The sequence below is a fragment of the Calidris pugnax genome, unplaced genomic scaffold (genome assembly GCF_001431845.1).
Source record: "Calidris pugnax isolate Ruff unplaced genomic scaffold, ASM143184v1 scaffold29, whole genome shotgun sequence".
Lineage (NCBI taxonomy): Eukaryota > Metazoa > Chordata > Aves > Charadriiformes > Scolopacidae > Calidris > Calidris pugnax.
The window spans coordinates 1184388-1206780 of NW_015090768.1; the positions used below are offsets into that span (position 1 = coordinate 1184388).

The 22393-nt window shown below is 44.8% G+C and overlaps 1 protein-coding gene across 1 annotated transcript in view; it reads left to right on the forward strand.

Moving 5' to 3' along the window:
- The window catches only part of ANKRD13C (ankyrin repeat domain 13C), a 34862-nt gene extending 15255 nt beyond the window's left edge, over positions 1 to 19607 (forward strand). Inside the window, exons 4-13 of the mRNA XM_014937666.1 lie at positions 7416 to 7501; positions 8637 to 8682; positions 9476 to 9542; positions 10897 to 11041; positions 11806 to 11937; positions 12928 to 13089; positions 13873 to 13952; positions 15313 to 15411; positions 15972 to 16072; positions 18129 to 19607. Of these exons, the coding sequence (XP_014793152.1) occupies positions 7416 to 7501; positions 8637 to 8682; positions 9476 to 9542; positions 10897 to 11041; positions 11806 to 11937; positions 12928 to 13089; positions 13873 to 13952; positions 15313 to 15411; positions 15972 to 16072; positions 18129 to 18259 (1049 nt within the window). The 3' untranslated portion in view covers positions 18260 to 19607. The remainder of the gene's footprint in view (positions 1 to 7415; positions 7502 to 8636; positions 8683 to 9475; positions 9543 to 10896; positions 11042 to 11805; positions 11938 to 12927; positions 13090 to 13872; positions 13953 to 15312; positions 15412 to 15971; positions 16073 to 18128) is intronic.
- Positions 19608 to 22393: the final 2786 nt, after the last annotated feature.

Sequence of the window (22393 nt, forward strand, 5' to 3'; positions counted from 1 at the left end):
TGTGAGCTGAGTGACTCCTCGCCATAATGCCTGCATTTTGTGACACACAGCCTCACACAGCTTATTTTGATAAGGCAAGAGTTCACTTTGCTACTGATAAACCCCATTTTGTTAGGCCCACAGAGCAACGTGACCTCCCCAGGTATCAGCCGTAGGAGGGATGATTAGGGACAGAACTTTGCAAGGAGCTGTTCCAGGTTTGATTTCTGGATGTGCCAGTGTCATGTCTCGGCTCTTCCTGGGACCCTTTTCCTTTGGGGAGGCTAAGAGTTGTCTGGAGAGGAGCTTTCCAGGGGCAAGGAGAAAAAGGCCTGACTGGCCAGGTAGTCCAGAACAGGAGGATCTATGGTCTTTCTAAGTCTCATAACGTCCCTTTTCTATGGGTTTGCCTTCTCTTTCCCTCTTCCACCCTTTCCTAAAGGTGCTTTCCTGGGTTACCCATTAGTTTGGCTCCTCTTGTGCTGGTAGAGGAGGACTCCTTGCCAGGGACTTGCTGGCTAAAGACCATCAAGCAGGATGTTGTTACCTCTTTTCAGTTTCCTGAACTAGCTTTCCATAACTAGCTTTTTTTTTTTTTTCTCCTGGAGTCAATAGATTCTAGTTTCTGTGCTTTATTGGTTATCGTAGGCAGTTTTTCTGCCTGCTCCTCTTCCTCCCCCCCGTTCTCTGCCGTATCCAGGTTTCCTATCTCATTCTTGAACTGCATACTTTTGGGTGTGAAGGCGATCATTGAGTGAAGCAAAAGTCTCTGCTGGGGGGTGATCTAGGGGTGATGTAGGTGACCTCCTGCTCGGAGCAGGGAGAAGGCTGGAGGGAGACCAGGTTGCTCAGGACCTTGTGCAGAGGAGTTGGGAAATGATGGGTGCTGTCACACAACTGCACTTTCTGCTTATCAGCTGAATGAAATCCAGCAAAGTTCTCGGGAAAGCTCTCAGGGGCCTCATGTTAGCTTTAGTTTCGTTGTTTCTTGCCATTGCACCAAGCTGTTGGAGCTGCTGGAGCTGCCTGGCTCTTGTTTTATTCACCGTTTGAAGGGTGGGGTGGGTTTTGTAAATTTTAACATTTATTAACGTAAGAGAAACCTTAGCTTAGAGCTATTTCTTTATAAATACATCATATTGAAGTGCTTGATAAGGTGAGGAAAATGTTTGCCCCTGGCTTGCATAATTTGAATGTTCAGAGTAAACGCTTTGGCTCTTTCTCAAGTTTGTTCCGCAGCGGCGTCATTATTTCAGTGGCTTAACAAAGAGTGGCTGCATCCAGCCTTCTCAATTCTGCTTTGGCTCCCAGATGTTACAACCCTCTATTAATAGAACAGGGGATGTTAGCACAATTAGAGAGTGCATAACGAAGCGGGCTGGAGCTGTCTGGGATGCTGCTGTGACCCACAGGAGTCCTTTGTGCCAGCCCTGGAATGGCTCCTTCAGCCCCACTGCCCAGCACCCGCTCCATGCTCTGCCTTGCATCTTTTCCATGTACAGCACAGTGTCCTTCCCATGTGCCAGGTGCTTATTGCTGCCACCACACTGTGAAATAAGCCTAAAAATCAACTGTGTTTGTTATAATTGCAAAAATAAATTTGTTCTCAGCTATTTAACTCCCCTAAGAAAAGTGTTTAACCGCGTAAACAGAGCGATAGCGTTAAATGGAAGAATTTTTGCATCCTGAAGGTGCAGAAATGAAACGTGTCAGGATTCTGGTAGCAGCATTAATCCAGCAAAACGACTCTCTGTGCCTTCCAGCACGTGTTTAAGCACAGAAGTACAAAATGTGTCATATGCGCAGCCAGGAAAATAGAGTCCTGTTTGTAATGGCTGCTGATCATCTCGGAAGCTTTCTTTGGAAACAAGGCATTAAAATAACCAAAAGGCATTTTTGTGGTGAAGCTACTGCTGCTTCACAATCTGTCCAATACTGTATCACTAAAGATTTTGTACTAAATTAATAAAATGGGCTCTTAAAATTTTAATCAGTATCATGTCTTTGAGTAGCTTTTAACCCAGATATGTCATTCTTTGTAAACTAGCAGGCTCCTCACACCATGATAAGCATAGAGGTTTGGGTTATCTCCTTCTTGAAGATACAATTGGACCTCTTAAGTTTCAGGATGTCATTAAAAAAACAAAACCCTGTTGGCCCATGAAAAATGTGGTTCAGATAGATTTATCTGAACAATTTTAATCCAAATGCTTGCTTAGAAAAATGTAACTGCTGTGGTGTGGGTTGGTGTGTTCCTTCGTTAGGTGGTGTAGCTGAAGGTTCTTAACAGGTAACGTTTGAGTTGTGTGTGCAAACCCCTGGAGGGTCGCTATGGTTCTGTTACCTTGAATCTAATACCTTTTTCTTTCTCTATTTATTCTAGGAAACACTCCTCTACATCTCGCTGTGATGTTGGGACATAAAGGTAAGTAAAGCCATCAATTTTATTAACTCTTAAGTTATCCTGAAGGCTTAGGGGTGAGAGGAAAACAAGATTTTTTTCATTTTTCCTGAGCGTGATCTTGTGTTTGAAGCTGTTTCAAAGCTGAGCTTTTCTGGAAAGAAGGTACCACACGGGTTTAGAAGAGAAGAGTTGGAGAAGAAACGGGAGCTGTTTTGGGCTAAAATCAAGGAGCTGGAAGTGAGTGGGGCAGGGTGGGAGGGAGCTGTAGCAGTTGGAGTCTTTGAGCTTAGGACAAAAACAGTGGGTGGACCCAGTTCCTCTCTTTTTGTGGAGTTAGAAGGGAATTGGGAAACTTGGAATATCACAGAAGATTGAAGTAGAACTGGAACAGTAGAGTCACAAGTGGTCACACCTGCATCGCTCGTGTCCAAGCAGCTGGAGCAGAGGGACACTGAGTATGTGTAGGCAGGGAATGTGAGCTATTCTGATGTGCAATTAATTCATGGTACAGAAGGGTCACCAATTTCTGTTTGACGATGCCCTTCCTCTTTGCCAACACTTTTCTGGTTATTGGTGTCTCTGCTGCTGATCTGCTTACTGGTGGTGTTGAACAACCCATGTTGAGCTTTTCCCAGCAAAGTGAATCAGAAGAACATCCTCTAGAATAAAATGGCTCCTGTGAGTGGAAACATAACTGCTCACCTGCTTTTTGCCTCCTCCTTCCCCCATTTCTGCCTGGCTGCTGGGCTGTTTCCTCTGTGTCCAGGCTGGGACACCTGCAGGACTCTGCAGCCTCTCGGCTCACGATGGCTCTTCTCTTTCCTTTTTGAGCCTTGCCCCCCTTTTTAAAGGTTTTTCAAGGTGCAGGATTTATATTTCTTTTCTACTTCAAACAGAGAGTATGGAAATAGGCACATTTCAAGACTGGGAAGAGACCTGGAGCATGATTGTTCGGTCGCTGCCACAGTAAAATTCACCAGCAACTTGGGCTGGTTCAGCCACGTGGGTCCTGTGCCTGGTGCTGCTCCAGGGGAGCACTGTTGGCTGAATCATCTGGCAGATCTGGCAAGGGGAACGCAGGAAATGCAATCAGTTGTCTTGGGACGCTTTGGTAATACCTCTGAAATGATCTGAGATAATTGGGAGTTGGAGCAGGAAGCAATTTGGAACGAGGAAGAGGGGAGAGAGGCAGCTTATGCAGAAGAGGAAGTGGTAGAGCTTGCTGGGGTCGGCCAGGATTGATACTTCTTAAATTAAAAAAAAAGAAAGAAAAAGAAGATATGGAAAATCTGAGGTAGCAGTGGGGCAAATATGTTTTACAGGTGCCTGCTAGAAGTCACAGATAGGAGGGGTTTTTTCAACTGGCAAGAAATGGCACTTTATCAGAACCACTCTTTTCCAGCAAGGGCCCCAGACTAGAGGCCTGGAACCCCAGAAGGAAAACAGAGGCAGAAGCCTTTCTGTAATTTCGGAGTCTTAAATAAGACATTTCTTTGTGGGATAGTTTTTTGTTTTGTAATTACTTGCTGTGTGTTTTTAGGCACTGGTGATCTGCTGTGTAAGTGCACTTGTTGCAGTGTTTGTTTCAAGCTGTAGTTTATCATGGTCAGTAGTTCGTGTCGAGAAGTTTTGCCCCATTGGGTGCAGAAGGGGTTGTGTGGTTTTGGTTACAAGGTGATTAGCTGTCATGAAGGGATGCTTTCCATACAGCTACAGCAGTATGACACCACATGAATAAATACAGACAACTTTGATCAAAGATGCTTCTGCTATCAAAACTGCTAGAAGAGAGTTTACCAACTTTAATTCAGTACGGTTGAGTATTTATTCCAAGCCTCTCTTAAAATGTGATTTTATGTTTCAGCTCTAGGATAAAAAGCAGTTAGTGCTGGCAGATTCCCAGGATGAGTTCCCCTCATGTATAGCATAGCAAGGAGAGGTGTTCCTTCCCTCTGCTCCTTTTCTCCTGGGTGCATGTTCTTGGTGTCACTTTGGTGTTGATCCAGTGAGAGCCCCAGGTCCTTTCCTAACTCGTTAGTCCCTCTTTTTGATACCAAAAGGTCATTTTTCTGTCTTTCTGGGTGATGCCTGCAGAGCATTTGGCTGGATACAGCAGCGTGGCAGCCAGGCTTTGCTGAAGCAAAGGGTGAATTTCCATCCTGTTTGTTTAACTGGAAACATAACCTGGCTGGGAAACGGGAGCTGATTTGCCTGCTCGCCGTGCGGCCTGGTTAGCGCGTTAGGCACTATATTTAAGCAGCCATAAAAATACCTCTCTCTGTTTGCTGGCAAAGCACTCGGGGCTTTTGTTTATTTACCACAAAAGATAGTATATTCACCGGTGAAGTATCTCTTCCTTTCCGAGCCCTGTGCTTGCCAGTGACTCACGGTTGTTGCATCTGGAAGGACTGGTGTGGTTTCCTGTAACACCTACAGCCGGAGAATAATTGGGGAAGTGCCTCTGTCCCTCGTTCCTGCCCATCCTATTCATAAGGAGACATGCCCACAACTCCAGCCTGGTGCTGCGATGGGGCTGGTGGGTTCTAATGAGATGTGGAGAGGAAACTTTCCATAGTTGGAAACTGAAGAACAGTTTCAAGTGAGGGCAGCTCATCCGAAGCGTGGAAACACGGCACGCTAGCTTCTCTCATTAATTTTAAGGACTCATTCGTCATTCTGTCGTCACCTTGTAGCCGCAGGCAGAGAAGGGAGGGCAGGTTGAGCTGTCTTGGCTGAGAACTGTGTGGCTTTGAGGTGGTGGTGGTGCTGTATCAGCACAGTGTGTGCACACCCAGTGTTGGGGGCCGCAGTGACACACGCTCTTACTGATGCTCTCAGTGAAAAATGTAGCGTGTTGCCAGAGGAGCACAGGACCATGAGTTGTGTGCTCTGCTATCAATTCTCCACATATCATAGAACCATGGAATGGTCTGGGTTGGAAGAGACCTTCCAGACCATCCAGTCCAACCACCAACCCAGCACTGCCCAAACCCCCACTGACCCATGTCCCTCAGCACCACCTCTGCCCGGCTTTGAAATCCCCCCAGGGATGGTGTTCTCCACATATCATAGAATCATAGAATGGTCTGGGTTGGAAGGGACCTTCCAGACCATCCAGTCCAACCACCAACCCAGCACTGCCCAAACCCCCACTGACCCATGTCCCTCAGCACCACCTCTGCCCGGCTTTGAAATCCCTCCAGGGATGGCAACTCCACCACTGCCCTGGGCAGCCCATTCCAAGGCTTCACAGCCCTTTCCAGGAAGAAATTTTTCATAATCTTCATCCTAAACCTCCCCTGGGGCAACTTGAGGCCATTTCCTCTTGTCCCATGGCCTGTTCCTTGGGAGAAGAGACCGACCCCCCCTGGCTACCCCCTCCTTTCAGGGAGCTGGAGAGAGCCAGAAGGTCTTCCCTCAGCCTCCTTTTCTCCAGACTGAACACCCCCAGCTCCCTCAGCCTCTCCTCACAAGACTTGTGCTCCAGACCCCTCACCAGCTCCGTTGCCCTTCTCTGGATATGCTCCAGCCCCTCAGTGTCTTTCCTGTCATGACTTGTTCGTCCTACAACCCCTGTTCTTGCTGTACAGCTGTTTGTTGGTGTATTCAGAGGTTTCCTAGGTCAGAGTGTGCTGCTTTGCCCACTTTAGATGCCATCTCACCACGAGATGCTGCAGCACGTAGGGATGTTAGTGCCACAACTTCTGCCCCCCATACACACGATGTTCTCGAGATGCCTGGAGTCTATACTGCCATGTACCTTTCTATGTGCATTGGTTGATCACCAGTTACGTTTTTAGTGCTGACATTGAACAGGGAAGTGCTATAAAGATTTACATAAATGTTTTTTGTGTGTTTAGATTTTAAGTCATATATGTATTTTGATAAACTGTTTAATATATTAATTATCAACTACTTTTCCTTTCTTATTGTTTCCTTTGTTATGAATTCTATTACTACATCCTTGATGTTTACTTCAGCTAATGATGACTGTTCTGTTACAGAATGTGCCCACTTGCTTTTAGCCCATAATGCTCCAGTAAAGGTGAAAAATGCTCAGGGATGGAGCCCTCTTGCAGAAGCCATCAGCTATGGAGACAGACAAATGAGTAAGAACCTCTGCTTCCCCATTAATCAGAAAGTGAGGCCTCATTCAGAACAGGAAAACAAAAGTTTTCAAGCTAGGTTTTTTTTATAATACTCCGATTTTAGTTCTCTGAAGACTTTGTTTTAATCAGCTGAAATGTTTATATCTAAGATGATACAACAAGCTCTACACGTCCATTTCCTTGCTGAAAAAGAAATTGCATTAGGATATATAATGCTGAGTAGAGTTAAGGCTTTGCTTAAAGTGATTGTAAAAGCTTGTATGGTAGCATTCTGTGTTTAAAATCGGAGTTACAAGCTGGGAGTGGGTTTTAGCTATAGAGGGTCATCTAATTGGAATTACTCCCTGTGGTCTTACATATATTTAGTGTATCAGTTGTCAGTGGGATGGTGCTTTTCTGTTGCATCTCAACAGGCCAGTAGGCAAATATAGTAAAGGGAAAATTACTGCTATTCACTAGTGGATGTTGGTAGTATTTGGTATTACCATGTCCCATAGCAGAAAACTCAAGATATTTTATATATACGTTAATATATAATTAATGTATTAATGCACTAGTTTGTGATATCCTAACAACACTCTGTTCATCATCTGCTCACTACTAAAGAATTTTCTCAGTGGGAGTAGGCATTACGCTTGTGTTCAATAATATACCTGTCCCCCCACATGTTTACTAGTACACGTGTAAAAGACCTCCTGACATGATTGTATACTTTATATTATAAACAATCATTGAAGCTTTTCTTCCTGTGGTGACTACAGTAGGCTATGTACAATCACTGTACCTTGAAGTGAATTTCTCCAGAGTCTAAGAAATGTTACATTTGCATTGTTTGGTCTTTTTTTGAGACATCAAATACTGACACTGACCTGTAATTAACGAGCAAACAGAATAGATTGACCTTACACTTAATTTCTGTTCAGTTACAGCACTCCTAAGGAAGCTCAAACAGCAGTCCAGGGAAAGTGTTGAAGAAAAGAGACCTCGATTATTAAAAGCCCTGAAAGAGGTAAGTTCAAGGTAGTTGTGTTGACAAAAACAGCTGGTGCTGGGAGGCAGTGGCTTCTCTTCTTAGTATGGATGCTCTGGCAAACTGTAAACAAGGTTTATACTTGCTTTTACAGATCTCTTTTGCTCTTAACAGCAGTCTTGGCTCACAGTGTCTGTTTTAAGGGGTCACAGAGTTACGGGTATTTCTAAGATAATGCTTTCTTCTCAGCTTCCAGAAGTTCAGATAGAAAGGTTTGTGTAAGACAGGGCTGCTAGTCTTCTTTACAATCTAAAACTTACAGTTTTAATCTGTATATTTCATTAGATTTTTAAGGTTTTCTTAAATATTTTGTTTTGGTGAATAATTTACCGGTTACTAATCGTGAGTGACACTTTCTTTTCTTGCTAATTTTGTTTAGTCGCTAATCGTGAGTGACACTTTCTTTTCTTGCTTAGCAATGAAAGAGAATTCTGGTTTAACTCTCCATCTACCCCCAGCAGCCAATTCTCGAGCACATTCCTAAGTTTAGGGAAACCAGGAGGAAAAGCTCAGTTTCCTCTGTTTCAAACTGCTGCTCACGTGCTAAAACAACGGTTATAAAGCACAGGGGTTTATTTAACGCTTGCTAATTTTAAGCAAGTCACTCCTGGCTTTGCATGCAGCGTAAAGGACTTGGCTGGCATGTGTTTGTGGAGGTAGAGGAATTGTTGTATAATCACGTAAGCGTATTTTCAGAGGGCAAATTGAAATTTGTGTAGGTTTCTTGCTGAATCTTGACTCATTAATTTAAGCCAGGACATGGAGTTCCATGGGGTTGGATGTGATCGGTCAAAGCAAGCGAAGAGATCTATAGATCTTTTATAAGCACATATTTACAATAAATCTTTTACAATCCACAGCTTAATAGCTGTGTAAGTTACTATTTTTAAAAATGATTAAAAACAGTTCAAACGAATTACATAAAATTATCGTTATTGATTCTACTCTAGTTAAAGCTTCAGCAACGTTTAAGTTGAGTATAAATTCAGATACTAACAGTAGAGAAAAAGTTTTCTTTGTTTGGCAAAACACAGCTTCTGCCTGTCTGTCAGCAAATTTTACAGTTGTCATTTAAACTAAAAAGCTTGTTAATGTATTCTTCCTTTCATCCCAGCTAGGTGACTTCTATCTAGAGCTTCACTGGGATTTTCAAAGTTGGGGTAAGTGACTGCGTGTTCCTTCCACAGGCAGATAATGTATCAGTCTCCAGCACGCTCCTTCTCTCGAGCTTAAATCCTCCTCAGGGTTGTGTGTTGGAAGGTTCACAACCCAGTTCTCAAGATCCAAGTTATAAAGAAAGGACAGGCAACTTTTTTGCTGAGTTATTTTTGCTTATTAATTTTTGGAGCTGAATTCCCTTCTGTAATCCAGTGACACAATATGGAGGGGGTTAGGAACAAGCTGTTGTTTACTTTAAGAAATTGATTATTGCAAGAGGGAAACATTGAAGTGTCTCTGGCTGGTCGATAAGACATTGCATCTCCATCTCTTAATTCCGTACTGACTCGCGGTTCCACTGTGTCAAATCTAGGATTTGACTAAGCTTTGTACATTGGATTATTTTTTTCCTGCTTGTGGATGTTGTGCTTTAGTTACAGCAAGGCTTTCGGTTGGTAGAATGTATAAATAAGCTATCAAATCACAGGATTAAAATCTCAAAGAGCTAGAAGATGAGTTATTAGAATTTATAAATGATTTAGCTGTGGCTGAGGACATTTTAAACTATGTCCTGATGCTGAAAGTAGTCTGCACGATTACAAATCAGTTTTGCAGTTACTGAATGGAAACACCCTGGTACTGGCCAGTTGTCTTTGTGTCGAGGTCCTGATGGAAAATGGGGATGCTCTATTTGTGTTAAAATACATCCAGATTCAAACTGATAGATAATTTTAATGGAAATAATTTGCAGAGGAACCTCTGTGTCCTAATTGCATTCTCTCTCCCTCCCTTTAGTGCCTTTACTTTCCCGAATTCTGCCTTCTGATGCATGTAAAATACACAAACAAGGTATAAATATCAGGTAAGTCCAGATTTTGCAGTGTTTTATCTAAGCCATGGCTATCTGCACATCAGTGAAAGTGCTGGAGTCGGTGTGGTCTGAAGGAAATCACCAAGGATCTGCTTTTCTCTATTGATGTGAATTTAGCTTCAGTTCCTAAAATAAAAAGCAAAAGCACTTGAGCTGTATGAGGCTGTATCTCCCAGACGTGACAATGATTAATTGAAAAATAGGAATTTGTTATTTTTAACACAATTTCAAATAAATGACCTCTCATTATTTTGTGGGGAAATACTGCTACTCCAGTCTATGTAGTAAAAAAAGTGGTAGAGTTTCTCCTTTTACAGTGGTCTATGTGACAGATTGACAAACTCAAAAGGGTGCTTCCAGGAGTCTTCCCAAGCTCAACTCTTCAACTGGTTTAGATTGGGATTCAGATGTTTTTCCTGTCTGTTTTCTTTAGGTTCTAAAGTTTAAAACAAACGAAAAATCAATAATATGATTCAGAAGATTTGATCTGCAGAGAATTTTGCTCTGTTAAAGCTGTTAGCATAGGTGGGAACTGACTTTTTAGGTCAAAGAGGTCTGAGACCATTTTTATTTTTTTTCCCCTTCTCATGTCTCTGTGCCCTGGGAGTAACAATGCTGGCACTGTGGAAATAGCTACAGATTCCTTCTTGAAATCAGAGGCTGATGTATGCTGAGTGTTAAGCAGTCACCCCTTAGAGCTGAAGTGGTCACTAAATTCAGGTTCTTTAACTGCCTTTGTTAAAGGAGTAGATACTGTAGCAATGAGGGATAGGAGCTCTTCGTCCTTGGCTCCATCTTCTCATTATCCAGGTCAGCAGAAGTGTCTCTTTTGTGTTGGTGAGGGGAAGAAATAGAAATAGCGACTAAAATAAGTCAAATTAAAAATTAGTCTGTTTCTTAGTTCTCTTCATAATTTAGGTCGTGTCCTAATATTATTACTCAAGTCAGTGGCTTGAATAGAACAGGGAGCTGAGCCCATGGAGGGGTTGTATTTCTCAGTGTGTAGCACGTACCAGCTGTATAAATTCTGTCACTTCCTCATGCTGGCAGCTTCCAAATAGATTTTTCTGAAGAAAACTTTACCTTTTCCTTTGAAGTTAGCATAAGAATAGTTGGGAATGCATTTACAATGGTAGAGATGTTACAATGTGAAACTTTTTAAACTTATTTTTTTTTAATTTCTGCATCCAGGCATCACTAATTAAATACTCTGTGAAAACTTAGGCCTGAGTGTGTTTGGTTGTGATTTTTAAAAATATGAGTGCTTCTGCTTATACACTGAGCTTACTGGTGTGTTTGAGTGGTTATGGGTGACTTCTGCTAAAGCACTGCTATCTTTCCCCAGGCTGGACACAACTCTCATAGACTTTACCGACATGAAGTGCCAACGAGGGGATTTAAGCTTCATTTTTAACGGTGATGCCGCACCCTCTGAATCTTTTGTAGTTTTAGACAATGAACAAAAAGTTTACCAGCGAATACATCACGAGGTAAAGACCGGGGTGAAGCCCGTCGAGCTTTTCCTTCACATCAGAAGTCTGACTTATTGTGTTAAACCAAACGTACTTCTCAAAAAGACCAAAATGAGCTCCAAAGAACCACAAACTGGAGAATTTTTGTTGGGTTGTTGTAACTTCAGCTGTACAGGTGACGTCAGGTTTTGCTATGATAAGCAGTGCTTTTGAATACGGACTTCTAAAGGAGGAAAAAGCTAGAATGGGAATCTTTGGGGAAGATCTTTCATCATTTTACATACAAATACATAAATATGTTTGAAGTTATGAAACATGCTACTTCCAATCTTCCCAGTGGGCTTAATTTTAGTGCCCTGGGGTGGGTTTTCAGACGTGCTTGTCGTCGCTTTGCATCCGCTTACTCACTCTGTGGCCATTTCAGTCGTTAACAACGCATGGGGTGACTCATTGGACCCCTCGTATTTAGGCCTTACCCCTTGTAATTAAAAACTTTTAATTAGGGCTTTATTCCCCAATCGCTGAAGCATATGGCTCTGTGCCTGTGGAGGGCTGTGGCTGCTGGCTAAATCGCACTTGGATGCCTTATTTGCATTAATATTTAATATTAAACTATTTGGTAACCATTTGGCCAGAGCTTCTGTAGAACAGTTTCAAAATTCAGTAAATGCTCGTTCTGGGAAAAGTTCCAAAAGAAAAGGTTTATTTATTTATTTATTTATTTCATAAGAAGTAATCATTATTATTAATGCCTCTTCTGTATTTGGGAATTTTTCTGCTAGGAATCTGAGATGGAAACAGAAGAAGAGGTTGACATTTTGATGAGCAGCGATATTTACTCGGCAACGTTATCAACCAAATCCATCACCTTCACGCGGGCCCAGACGGGGTGGCTTTTTAGAGAAGACAAAACAGTGAGTTCCAAGGGGGTCACACAGACCCAGTGCTGCTGGAGGTGAAATGGTTCAGGTGGCCTTAGGATGATGTGGTCGGGGAGAAATAAGTAAAAGAACAGGATGTAGGAAAAATAGAGGAGGATGGAGGAAAAATGTCTTCCCCCAATATGTCACACAGAATATGTAGATGAACTGAATGTACATACCGTATTCCAGTAGCCTGGAAGAAAGATAACAAGCTCCAGCTATTGACCAGGGGGGAGAAAAGATTGTACTGAAAATTACTTTATTGTAGGAGTGTCATAGAAACAGAATGGTTTGGGTGGGAAGGGGCCTTGAAGATCATTTAATTCCACCCCCTGCCCTGGGCAGGGACACCTCCCACCACACCAGGTTGCTCCAAGCCCCCTCCAACCTGCCCTTGAACCCCTCCAGGGATGGGGCAGCCACAGCGTAAATCATATTATCTCAGTCCTAACTGTATTTTATTGCACTGAAGTGCAATTATTTGGATGTACAAGAATTTAAATGTCTTTTTTTTTTTTTTTTTTGACCAGGGGGGAGAAAAGATTGTACTGAAAATTACTTTATTGTAGGAGTGTCATAGAAACAGAATGGTTTGGGTGGGAAGGGGCCTTGAAGATCATTTAATTCCACCCCCTGCCCTGGGCAGGGACACCTCCCACCACACCAGGTTGCTCCAAGCCCCCTCCAACCTGCCCTTGAACCCCTCCAGGGATGGGGCAGCCACAGCTTCTCTGGCCAACCTGGGCCAGGCTCTCACCACCCTCCCACCAAACAAGTTCTTCCCCACATCTCAGCTCCATCTCCTCTCTTTCAGGGTCCAACCCTTCCCCCTCCTCCTAGGGCTCTTGTGATTAGTTGTATTATCTCAGTCCTAACTGTATTTTATTGCACTGAAGTGCAATTATTTGGATGTACAAGAATTTAAATGTCTTCTTTTTTTTATCTTCCGTGAGTCACTAACGTCCAATTCCTTTCATGCAGGAAAGAGTAGGAAACTTCTTGGCAGACTTCTACTTGGTGAATGGACTTGTATTAGAGTCCAGGAAAAGAAGAGAGCATCTCAGTGAGGAGGATATTCTTCGCAATAAAGCTATCATGGAGAGCCTCAGTAAAGGTGGCAACTTAATGGAACAAAATTTTGAGGTAACTTAAGTGTTTCTTCACACTCTGTGAGTTTCTGCGTAGGAGAATAATCTTTCACACCAGCCATTTAGCAAAATCTGTAGATAATGTGTTTGTTTTATTTATTCCAACAATAAACATGGGGCCTACTAGTATAATCATGGTGATATGTTAATGATGACTGTCTTAATTTTCCAACAATAAACATGACATACTAGTATAATCATGGTGATATGTTAATGAATTACCCTGATTAGTGCTCACATTGAGGAATTTCTGTGATTATATTGGATGTTTCAGTCTTTAATTTGCCTCTTAGTAAAAGATGATGGGTTTGGCTGTGGCAAATCACTTTAACTTATTTTAGACCAAATCTCTTATTATTTAGAATGCCTCCCTGTTTTTTTATTCAATCGTGTTTTCCTTTAGCTTCATTATAACAGACTAAGCCTGTGATTATCCCCATGAAATCAAGAGCTATTCAGCGTGAGCCAGGCATTGGCTGGGAACACGTGTACAGCCTTTGAAAAACCATTAATTTATTTCTGTATTGCCTTGTGCTTCATTACTTATCATTCAGAGGCTGGAATTAACTGATTAACCCATGTTATTAAACCAGCCAACTTCGGTGTAAAATACAATTCGAGGCCAAATACCTAAATGGAGCCTAGAGATGGCAAAGCCCGGCTCCGAACTGGATAGGACTTTATTGCTGTTCTTCCTAGTGTTGAAATAGGGTTGCATCTTTTGAATGGCAAAATTCTGAGAGAATATAAAGAAAGGTAACCCTGTTTTTGTGCCCAGCCCGTCAGACGGCAGTCGCTCACGCCGCCCTCGCCCAACACCATTACGTGGGAAGAGTACATCTCTGCTGAGAATGGAAAGTAAGTGGCTTTGCTTCAGTGACACTAGTGACACCTTTAGCTTATTGGTTTGGGGCTGTTTTTGGGGGGTTCTCTGGTCTGTGGGTGCTTTTTGTTTAGTTTTCTGTCAGAGGGACGCTGGGTTTGATGTCTCAGGTGTTCAGTGTTCCTCAGGAACTGGCTGGGACGTGGGTACCCGTGGTTGTAACCAGTCTTATTGCATCAGCTGGTGATAAAAGTACTGGATGGGCATCTACTCATACCCACAGCTTAAATTTAAATATAAAATATGTCTAAGCTGGCTCTTTTTTTAAAAAAACCCAAGATTTTCTGACACTCATTGCTGTAATTCATAAAACCTAGATTTTCTGACACTCATTGCTGTAATTCATTTTTCTTATGATAATAATGAATAATCCAATTCACCGTGTTGAAAATACAAGTTACGATTTAATGAGACTCTAGAAGCAGTGTACAAAAACACACACAACTGGAATCCAAAGACACACAGGTCGTTGGAAGGTGCTTTCCTGCAGGTGCATGACTCGGAACTGAACAGCTATAATTTCAATTAATCTCCAGGAGCACCATGTGCAGGAGGTGCAGGTGGCTGAGTGCCCTTCCCCAGCCTGCAGCTGGCTGAACGTGGGGCCAACACACATACTGCCTGTGTCCCATAAATAACAGTGGTAAAAGTCCTTTCCCCAAAGGTGTTCTACTGGTCTGGAGTCAGATCTTACCAGGGAATGTGGTGATACTGCAGTAAGGGCTTATGAAAAGGCACATGGAGCTGGCTTGGGTTTAAAATTAGTTCGTTTTTTAATGTATTTGAGACAGAATGAACATTCAAGCAGAATAAGCAGGTTCTGCTTGAAGAGCTGGTACTATTGGGACAGAAATATCTGTGTGTATAAGATTTTTGCTGCCTTTAACAATCTGATTAACTGGAGGGAGTTGAAGGGGAAACTGAGGTTTCTAGGCAGTAGAGAGCAAAGAGGAGAAGATCTGTTCTCCTGTTACCTGCCTGTTCCTCTCCTCCAGCAGAACTTCCCATCCTGTGTTCTCCAAGATTTTCTCCCAGTGACAGCAGAGCATGTCTTTTTATTGTGTTTATTAATATAATAGGAATTATTTGAAGATTTTTAAGCCATTTCCCTGCTTTTGTCTTGTCTCCCAGTTGAACAAAACTCACAGTATCCAAGTGGTGGCTCCTGACCCACCTTTACTCCACACAGCTTTTACTTTTCAAGTATTTCCTTTATTGTGGGGATTCTTTACTGCCGTTTTCAAACCTGAGTTTTCCTTCCTTCCTTCCTTCCTTAAAAGCCAAGGTTTCAGTGAGAGAAAAGCTGACTTTGTTTTTGTCCCCTGTCCCTCGCAGGGCTCCTCACCTGGGCCGGGAGCTGGTCTGCAAAGAGAGCAAGAAAACCTTCAAAGCCACCATAGCCATGAGCCAGGAGTTCCCCTTGGGAATCGAGTCGTAAGTGGGAGTCGCTGGGGAAGATGTTTTGGTGGGGTCAGGAGCTGTGGAATCCTTCCTGACCCTCCGTGCTGGTGTTACTGGGAGAGCCTGGTGCTTATCTTGCCTGATAAGAGCAGAGGTTTCACCGGGTTTATCATTAACTCTCCCGAGGCCTGTGTGCCCCATTCCACGGAATCCTGAAACATTTTTGCCCATAACAAGTTTTACCACAAAGTTACGTCCCCTGAACCTCACAAAGCCACGTTGGGTCCCTTGTGCCCATGGGGAAGAGCGTGTGGCTTCCATCTCCTGTGTGAAATGAGGATAAAACCCCAATATCTCCATATTTATTTGTACTTATTTGTACACGTATCAATACTATATGGAGCACTGAGAACTGCGTGTGAGGATGATGCTGGTACTGAAGCTCTAAGGAGATAGATGTCATGTTGTATATAATGCATGATGTAATTTTTCAGCTCCTATTTTATCATCTTCCTCTTCGGGTCATTTTTACCTTTTCTAGGGGGACAGCTCCCGAAAGAAGAATTTGTAATGAAATCTGTTTTCCTTTTCAGATTGTTGAATGTTCTAGAAGTAATTGCACCCTTCAAGCACTTTAACAAACTTAGAGAATTTGTTCAGATGAAGCTTCCACCAGGCTTTCCTGTAAAATTAGGTGAGATGAGCTCTCGTGGCTTTGTGTTTCCAGAATGCATGTATGTACTGGTGTGATATGATCAAAACCTGTGCTGAGCTTTTGGAAACAAGCTCTCTTTCCTAAGAGTGTGCTGTGGTAGATTTCAGGAGAAATAGTTAAATTAGTGGAAGTGACATTAAGGGAAAATCTGGAGCTGAAAGGTAAATATAGACCAGTCAGGAAGAGAGCTCTGTAATTTACATTTTCCTAATGTCTTGCTCCGAGCGATGTAGAGATGTGGAATTATCCTCACATTAAAGGATGATCTTGGTCATCAGTTAAGTATTTTGTAGCATTATTTATATTTCTTTTTCCTCAAGGATTACTGATGATGTTTTTTTCACTTACACATAAATAGAAAACTATTACGCTTCTAACAAATGGAAATGTATAGAGTAGTTTATTGGTGGTATAGATCTTCACAGCATAAACTGCCAAAAATTCCTGGTGCCTTTTCTGAGCGTTATGGGATTTCTTGCATCCCAGGAGGCTGCTTTAGCTCAGGGATTCCGAGCTGCCCACGTCCTGCCTCCTGTCACATCTGCACAGCTCTGGTTACTGAGGGCTGAGCTCTTCCTTAGCTCGTGGAGCTCATTCCTGGGCTGTTGAGGGTGGGTTATTGAGGGTAACTGAAGTGTTCATCCTCAGTTCAAAATGGAAAAGGGTTATGTTTTAAAGCAAACATTAAAAAGACTCCTTTTATCCTGTGGATTTGCTCAGCTGAAGCCTACACGGGGCAAGGTTCGTTTATCTTGTATCATTTCCAGGCCAACGTCCTCTGTTGTAACAGATTAATCTGGGTGTTCACAGCACCTTGGTTTCCGTGTCCTCAGTCTTGTGTCAGGAAAGGAAACCCACTGAATCACAGAATCTTCTAGGTTGGAAGGGACCTTAAAGATCATCTTGTCCAACCATCAACCTAACTGACAAAAATAGACACCCGCACAACAAACAAGGAGCATCATCACTAAACCAGACCTCCCAGCACTACATCAACCCGGCTTTTGAACACCTCCAGGGATGGTGCCTCAACCCCCTCCCTGGGCAGCCCATTCCAATGGCTGAGAACCCTTTCAGTGAAAAAATTTTTCCTAATATCCAGCCTGAACCTCCCCTGGGGCAACTTGAGGCCATTTCCTCTCGTCCTGTCGCCTGTGACTTGGGAGAAGAGACCGACCCCCACCTCTCTACCCCCTCCTTTCAGGGAGTTGTAGAGAGCAATGAGGTCTCCCCTCAGCCTCCTCTTCTCCAGGCTGAACACCCCCAGCTCCCTCAGCCTCTCCTCATAAGACTTATTCTCCAGACTCCTCACCATCTTTGTCACCCTTCTCTGGAAATCATAGAAAGAGACCTTAGTAATATTGGCAGGTTTTGAGTGGTGTATAGAGCTGGGTATTGTTTCTGCGCTCGGGGTATCTGAGTGTTTTCTAAAATAACTTGCTTGAATCCACCTCCTCCTCAAGAGCTTTGCATCACCCCCCTGCAGGTGTGAAACCAGCCTCTGTGTCTGTAGCTACAGACCTTTGGGTGACGGTTGGTAACTGTTGATAAACCTCAATTAGAATCATAGAATCATTGAGGTTGGAAGAGACCCTTGGGATCATCGAGTCCAACCATCTCCCCTACTCTACAAAGTCCTCCCCTACACCATGTCCCTCAGCACTGCATCTAAACGGCCCTTAAACACAGCCAGGGATGGGGACTCCACCCCCTCCCTGGGCAGCCTGTTCCAATGCCCGACCACTCTTTCAGTGAAAAATTCCTTCCTAATGTTCAGTCTAAACCTACCCTGTTGGAGCTTGAAGCTGTTCCCTCTCGTTCTATTGTTAATTACCTGTGAGAAGAGACCAGCACCAACCTCTCTACAGTGTCCTTTCAAGTAGTTGTAGAGAGTGATGAGGTCTCCCCTCAGCCTCCTCTTCCTCATACTAAACAGCCCCAGCTCCTTCAGCCGCTCTTCATATGATTTGTCTTCTAGTTTCGTTGCCCTCCTAATTCCTTCGCTCTTCATGGTTGCCTTTTGCCTCCTCCCCAGATATCCCTGTGTTTCCCACCATCACAGCCACTGTGACCTTCCAGGAGTTCCGTTACGACGAGTTTGACGACTCCATCTTCACTATCCCCGACGACTACAAGGAGGACCCCAGCCGTTTCCCCGACCTCTAACTCAACTGGAAGCCTCGTGGTGAGCACCGGCACCAGCCTTCCCGTGGCAAAAGCCAAGGGATGCCCCCAGCCCACGGACAGAGATGGGAAAGCGGCTCGGAAAGAAAGGGATAAACTTCAATAATCCAGAATATAAAGGGAACAGGCGTCGACTGACTGATGTTAGTCCCTGTAACGGGCATCTCATGTAGTTCCTGGTCTCCAGCGAGTCTCCCCGTGTCTCCCTCACCCTTTTCTACGTGCAGTGCTGCGGGCGAGGGGCTCTGTCACCCCACAACACTCAACAGCCCTGAGGACTAGCATTCGTTTTTAAATTTTTTACATTTCTTGGTGATACAAAAAGCACTCTTTGGACCATTAGCGTTAACAGTTGAGATGTCTTAGCTGGATCTTAGCCCGGTGACACACCCCGCCACTCTTTCAGATGACCATATTATATTCTTTCAAGCTTTGTTTTCCTGAATTGTAAACTATGTATCATTCTGTATAGCTCAGTAATTTGAATGTTAGTCGGACGTATATTAGAAGGAATGTGTTTTCTGTAGAGGAATGAACCAAATGGTAACCATTAAAAAAAAAAACAAATCACTGCATTTTCCTCCTGCAGTAGAGCTCGGAGGCAGCGCTGGCTCTGGGGGGAGGCAGGGACCCCCCCAGCACCCACAGCCACCCGAGGTGCTGCTGGCCCTGTCTGGGACCCTGTGCTTCCTCCCCCAGCCCTTCCTCACCCCCCTTGGCTCTGCCCTTCCCTCCCCTCCCTCCTGCTGTCCCTGCCCTGTCCCTGGTCCTGCTGGGAGCTTCCCAGGCTGGGAATCCTCCCTTTGTCCCTTCTGTTTTTTCACCTCCACTTGGGAGATTTGCTCCGTGATGGTTGAGCATCCACCGGGGAGCACGGGGTGCAGGTAAAGAGTGACTGAAGCAGTAACTCAAAGTGTTAAATCTGCAGAGGAGAAGGTTTTTCTTGAAGTTAGTTCCATTGCAGCTCACAGGGAATAGGGCTCACCTCGGAAGGTTTTAATTTGCAGATGCTTTGGGAGTTTCCAGATTAATTTCCTTAATTTCCCCGTAGCGTTCTGGCTTTCAGCGCTCCCCCGTCGTGAGCTCCTTCTCGGTCCAAGTGGTCCCAGTCCCCTCATCCAACAACAATCCAGCTCTTGGGTCTGTTGGGAAGAACTTGTGCAAAAGGCTAATGGTGCTATTTGTTTGTATTAAGAAATTTAGATTAAAGTGCTGTGGTGTCATTGTACAAAAAAAAATATGTAAATATTTTCAAAATGATATTCTTTGTGCACTGTAGTTAAAACTCTTTTTTTCTGGAAATTACAATAGAGTTAAGTATCAAACTTTATAATGAAGATTGTCGTGGCTGCTTAGCGAAGGAAGCCAAGTGGAGTGACCCTGCGGGGGGTGGATGGAGGTGGCCGAGCACGAGGCAGTGGGAGCTGGACACATGGAGGGACCATGGAAATACCCAACTGGAGCAGATGTTCTTGCAGAAACCTCTGGAATCATCTGTGTGAACCCCGAGAGGCTGCTCTGGAGAAGAGGAGGGGTCCTGAGGAACCGCTGGACGCTGGGATCGATGGAACCACGGGAAGGTCAGCAAAGTCCCCATGGACCCAAAGCTGGGGTTGATGCTCCTCAGCCTCCCCATGGAGCTGGTGCTGCAGGCTCTCCCCCAAACCCTGGAGTTACCCACCCAGAATCAAACCTAAAATGAGACTGGGGGGGGAGCAAAGGGAAGTGTAGAGCTGTGATTCCTTCTGAGGTGTGGAACGTTCCCTGGGAATGATAGAACTTGTTCTCCCAAGTGATGATGAATTCCCCAGGGGTTTCACATGGGTGGGATGAGGACACCCACCTCCTGCTGCAGGGCAGCACCCGCCATGGGGCCCAGTGTAGGGACAGAGTCACCCTCTGGGTGCTGGAGGTCGGGACTCAGCATCCGTGGGGCCAAAGCTGGGCTTTTCCCACCTGGAACCCCCCCACAGGGTGGGACGTGGTGGGCAGCACCGTGGGACCAGGTCTTCTGCTGGGTGTGGGGCATCCCCCGCCTTTCTGCAGAAGGGGACTGTCAGAAATCCTTATTACAGGGAAAAAACCACGCATTTTGTATTTCTTTGTGTTTTTTTGGTTGTTTTAATTCCCGTGACCAAGCGTGCCGAGGGGGCAGGAGCGCTCCCAGCTGTAGGGCACTGGGATGGACTGGGTTTTCCAGGCTTTAAAAATCAAAATAACAGCTTTTTGTGGAGCCTGAGGTGCGAGGGGGGGGTCTGTGTGTCTCTGCCCGGGCAGGGCTCCTGCTGTGGGAGGGGGTGTCTGACCCAGCCCCAGGAGGTCCTGGAGCTTCTGGCTGGTTTCCTCAGGCTCCAGCTCCAGGTTTTGTGGGGTTTTGTAACCTTGGTGACTTCACACCCACGGACTTTGATAAGTTTTAAGATGTGCAGGAACTTTTTGCAGCAGGTTGCTGTGCACTAGGGCTTGCTCTGATTTGGGAGCGTCAGCAGAGAAGGGTGGACACGGATTTGGGGGAATTTGGTGGTCTTTTTACATTCTTAGGGTGAGCGTACCCCAATGTTTTTGTTCTCCCTGTGGACCTGGCTCCCACCACTTTGTCCCCTCCCTTCCATGACCATTCCCAGATTCCTGTGACAGCCCCATGAAGCTGCTCCTCGGGATGTTTCCCTCCAGCTGTTGGTGATGTGTTTTCTTATTCCAGGGACAAGTTTTGAAGTGGGCAGGTTCCTGATGGATCCTCAGGAGCTGGGGGGACGTTGGGCTGAGGGACAACCTCGGGGTGTCCCAGCAGCCTGGTGGTGCTGGTGCCGGTCTGTGGTGGTGGCTCTCCACACCAATGGTCACATCTCACTAGAACTTGTTTTTCTTGTGAGGTTTTTGTGTTGTAGGGACACAAAGTGTGGTGGTTGTGTCTCTGGATGCTCCGTGGGAGGGAGAAGTGTCCCCAGCACAGAGGGAGCCCGGGGCTGTGCTGGGGACACCGCTCCCCTTCACCCCCCACCTCCTCCCCACAGCCCTGGGGAATTCATGTTCCAGCTGGAAATTCATGTTTTCTAGCGGGATTGACCTAGAGAAACTTAATTTTTTTTGCTTTTTTCCCCCCTTATCTTCTCCTTGAGACCGTGTTGAGGGGACACCCTTGGCCTTGTGTGGGTGTGGGGACTGTCCTTGCCCCGGGACACCATGGGAAGGGTCCAACCCACGTGTTGAAGCTGCTCTTGGCCCCGTGGTGGCCGTGGAGGTGCAGCCGAGGTGGGGAAACCTCGCTGCTGGTGCTCAGGAGAGGCCACCTCTCCTCAGGGTTTGGCCACCGTTTCTTCCTGCCCTCACCACTTTTTTTTCCCTGATGGCCATGAGGGTTTTTGGTTTTTTTTTTACTAAAAAACCATCCATTAAATTTGGTCAACTGAAATACGAAATGGTTGCAGAAGAATCCCTGGGGTTGTTCCTTAACCCAGTGATTGTCCTGGTCCTTCCAGCCCAGGGCTCTGTTTCTTCCCACTCTCACCACTTTTATTTTCCCCTGATGGCCGTGAGGTTTTTTGGGTTTTTTTATGACTATTAAAAACCAGCCATTAAATTTGGTCAACTGAAATACGAAATGGTTGCAGAAGAATCCCTGGGGTTGTTCCTTAACCCAGTGATTGTCCTGGTCCTTCCAGCCCAGGGCTCTGGGTTGTGGCCAAGGGAAGGTGTTGCCTTTCCCCTCCCCCAGGAGCTGCTCTCCCGGCCCCACGCTCCCCTCCCTGCCCTTCTGCCCCACTCTTACGGGGCCCCTCTGGTGGGTCTGGGCTGGAAACCCACCTCCGTGGGGTGATTGCAAAGCCACCGCCTGGTTTGGGGTTGGTTTTTATTTTAAAAAATGTATTTGTTCTTGATCTGTAACTCCTGGGAGGGTGAGGGCACTGGTTCATCTGTGCTAAGGTGTCTCCTGCCCTGCTGCTCCGGTCCTTGCCCTTTGTGATTGTCACGGAAACAACCTCACTTGCTTTTTTTGGTTTGTTTGTTGTTTTGTTTGGGTTTGTTGGGGTTTTTTTTGCGTTTTACTGGTTTGTCTGGTCCATGTTTTTAACCGACCTTCACTAATAGGAATTTTTTGGTTGTATCATTTGTTAG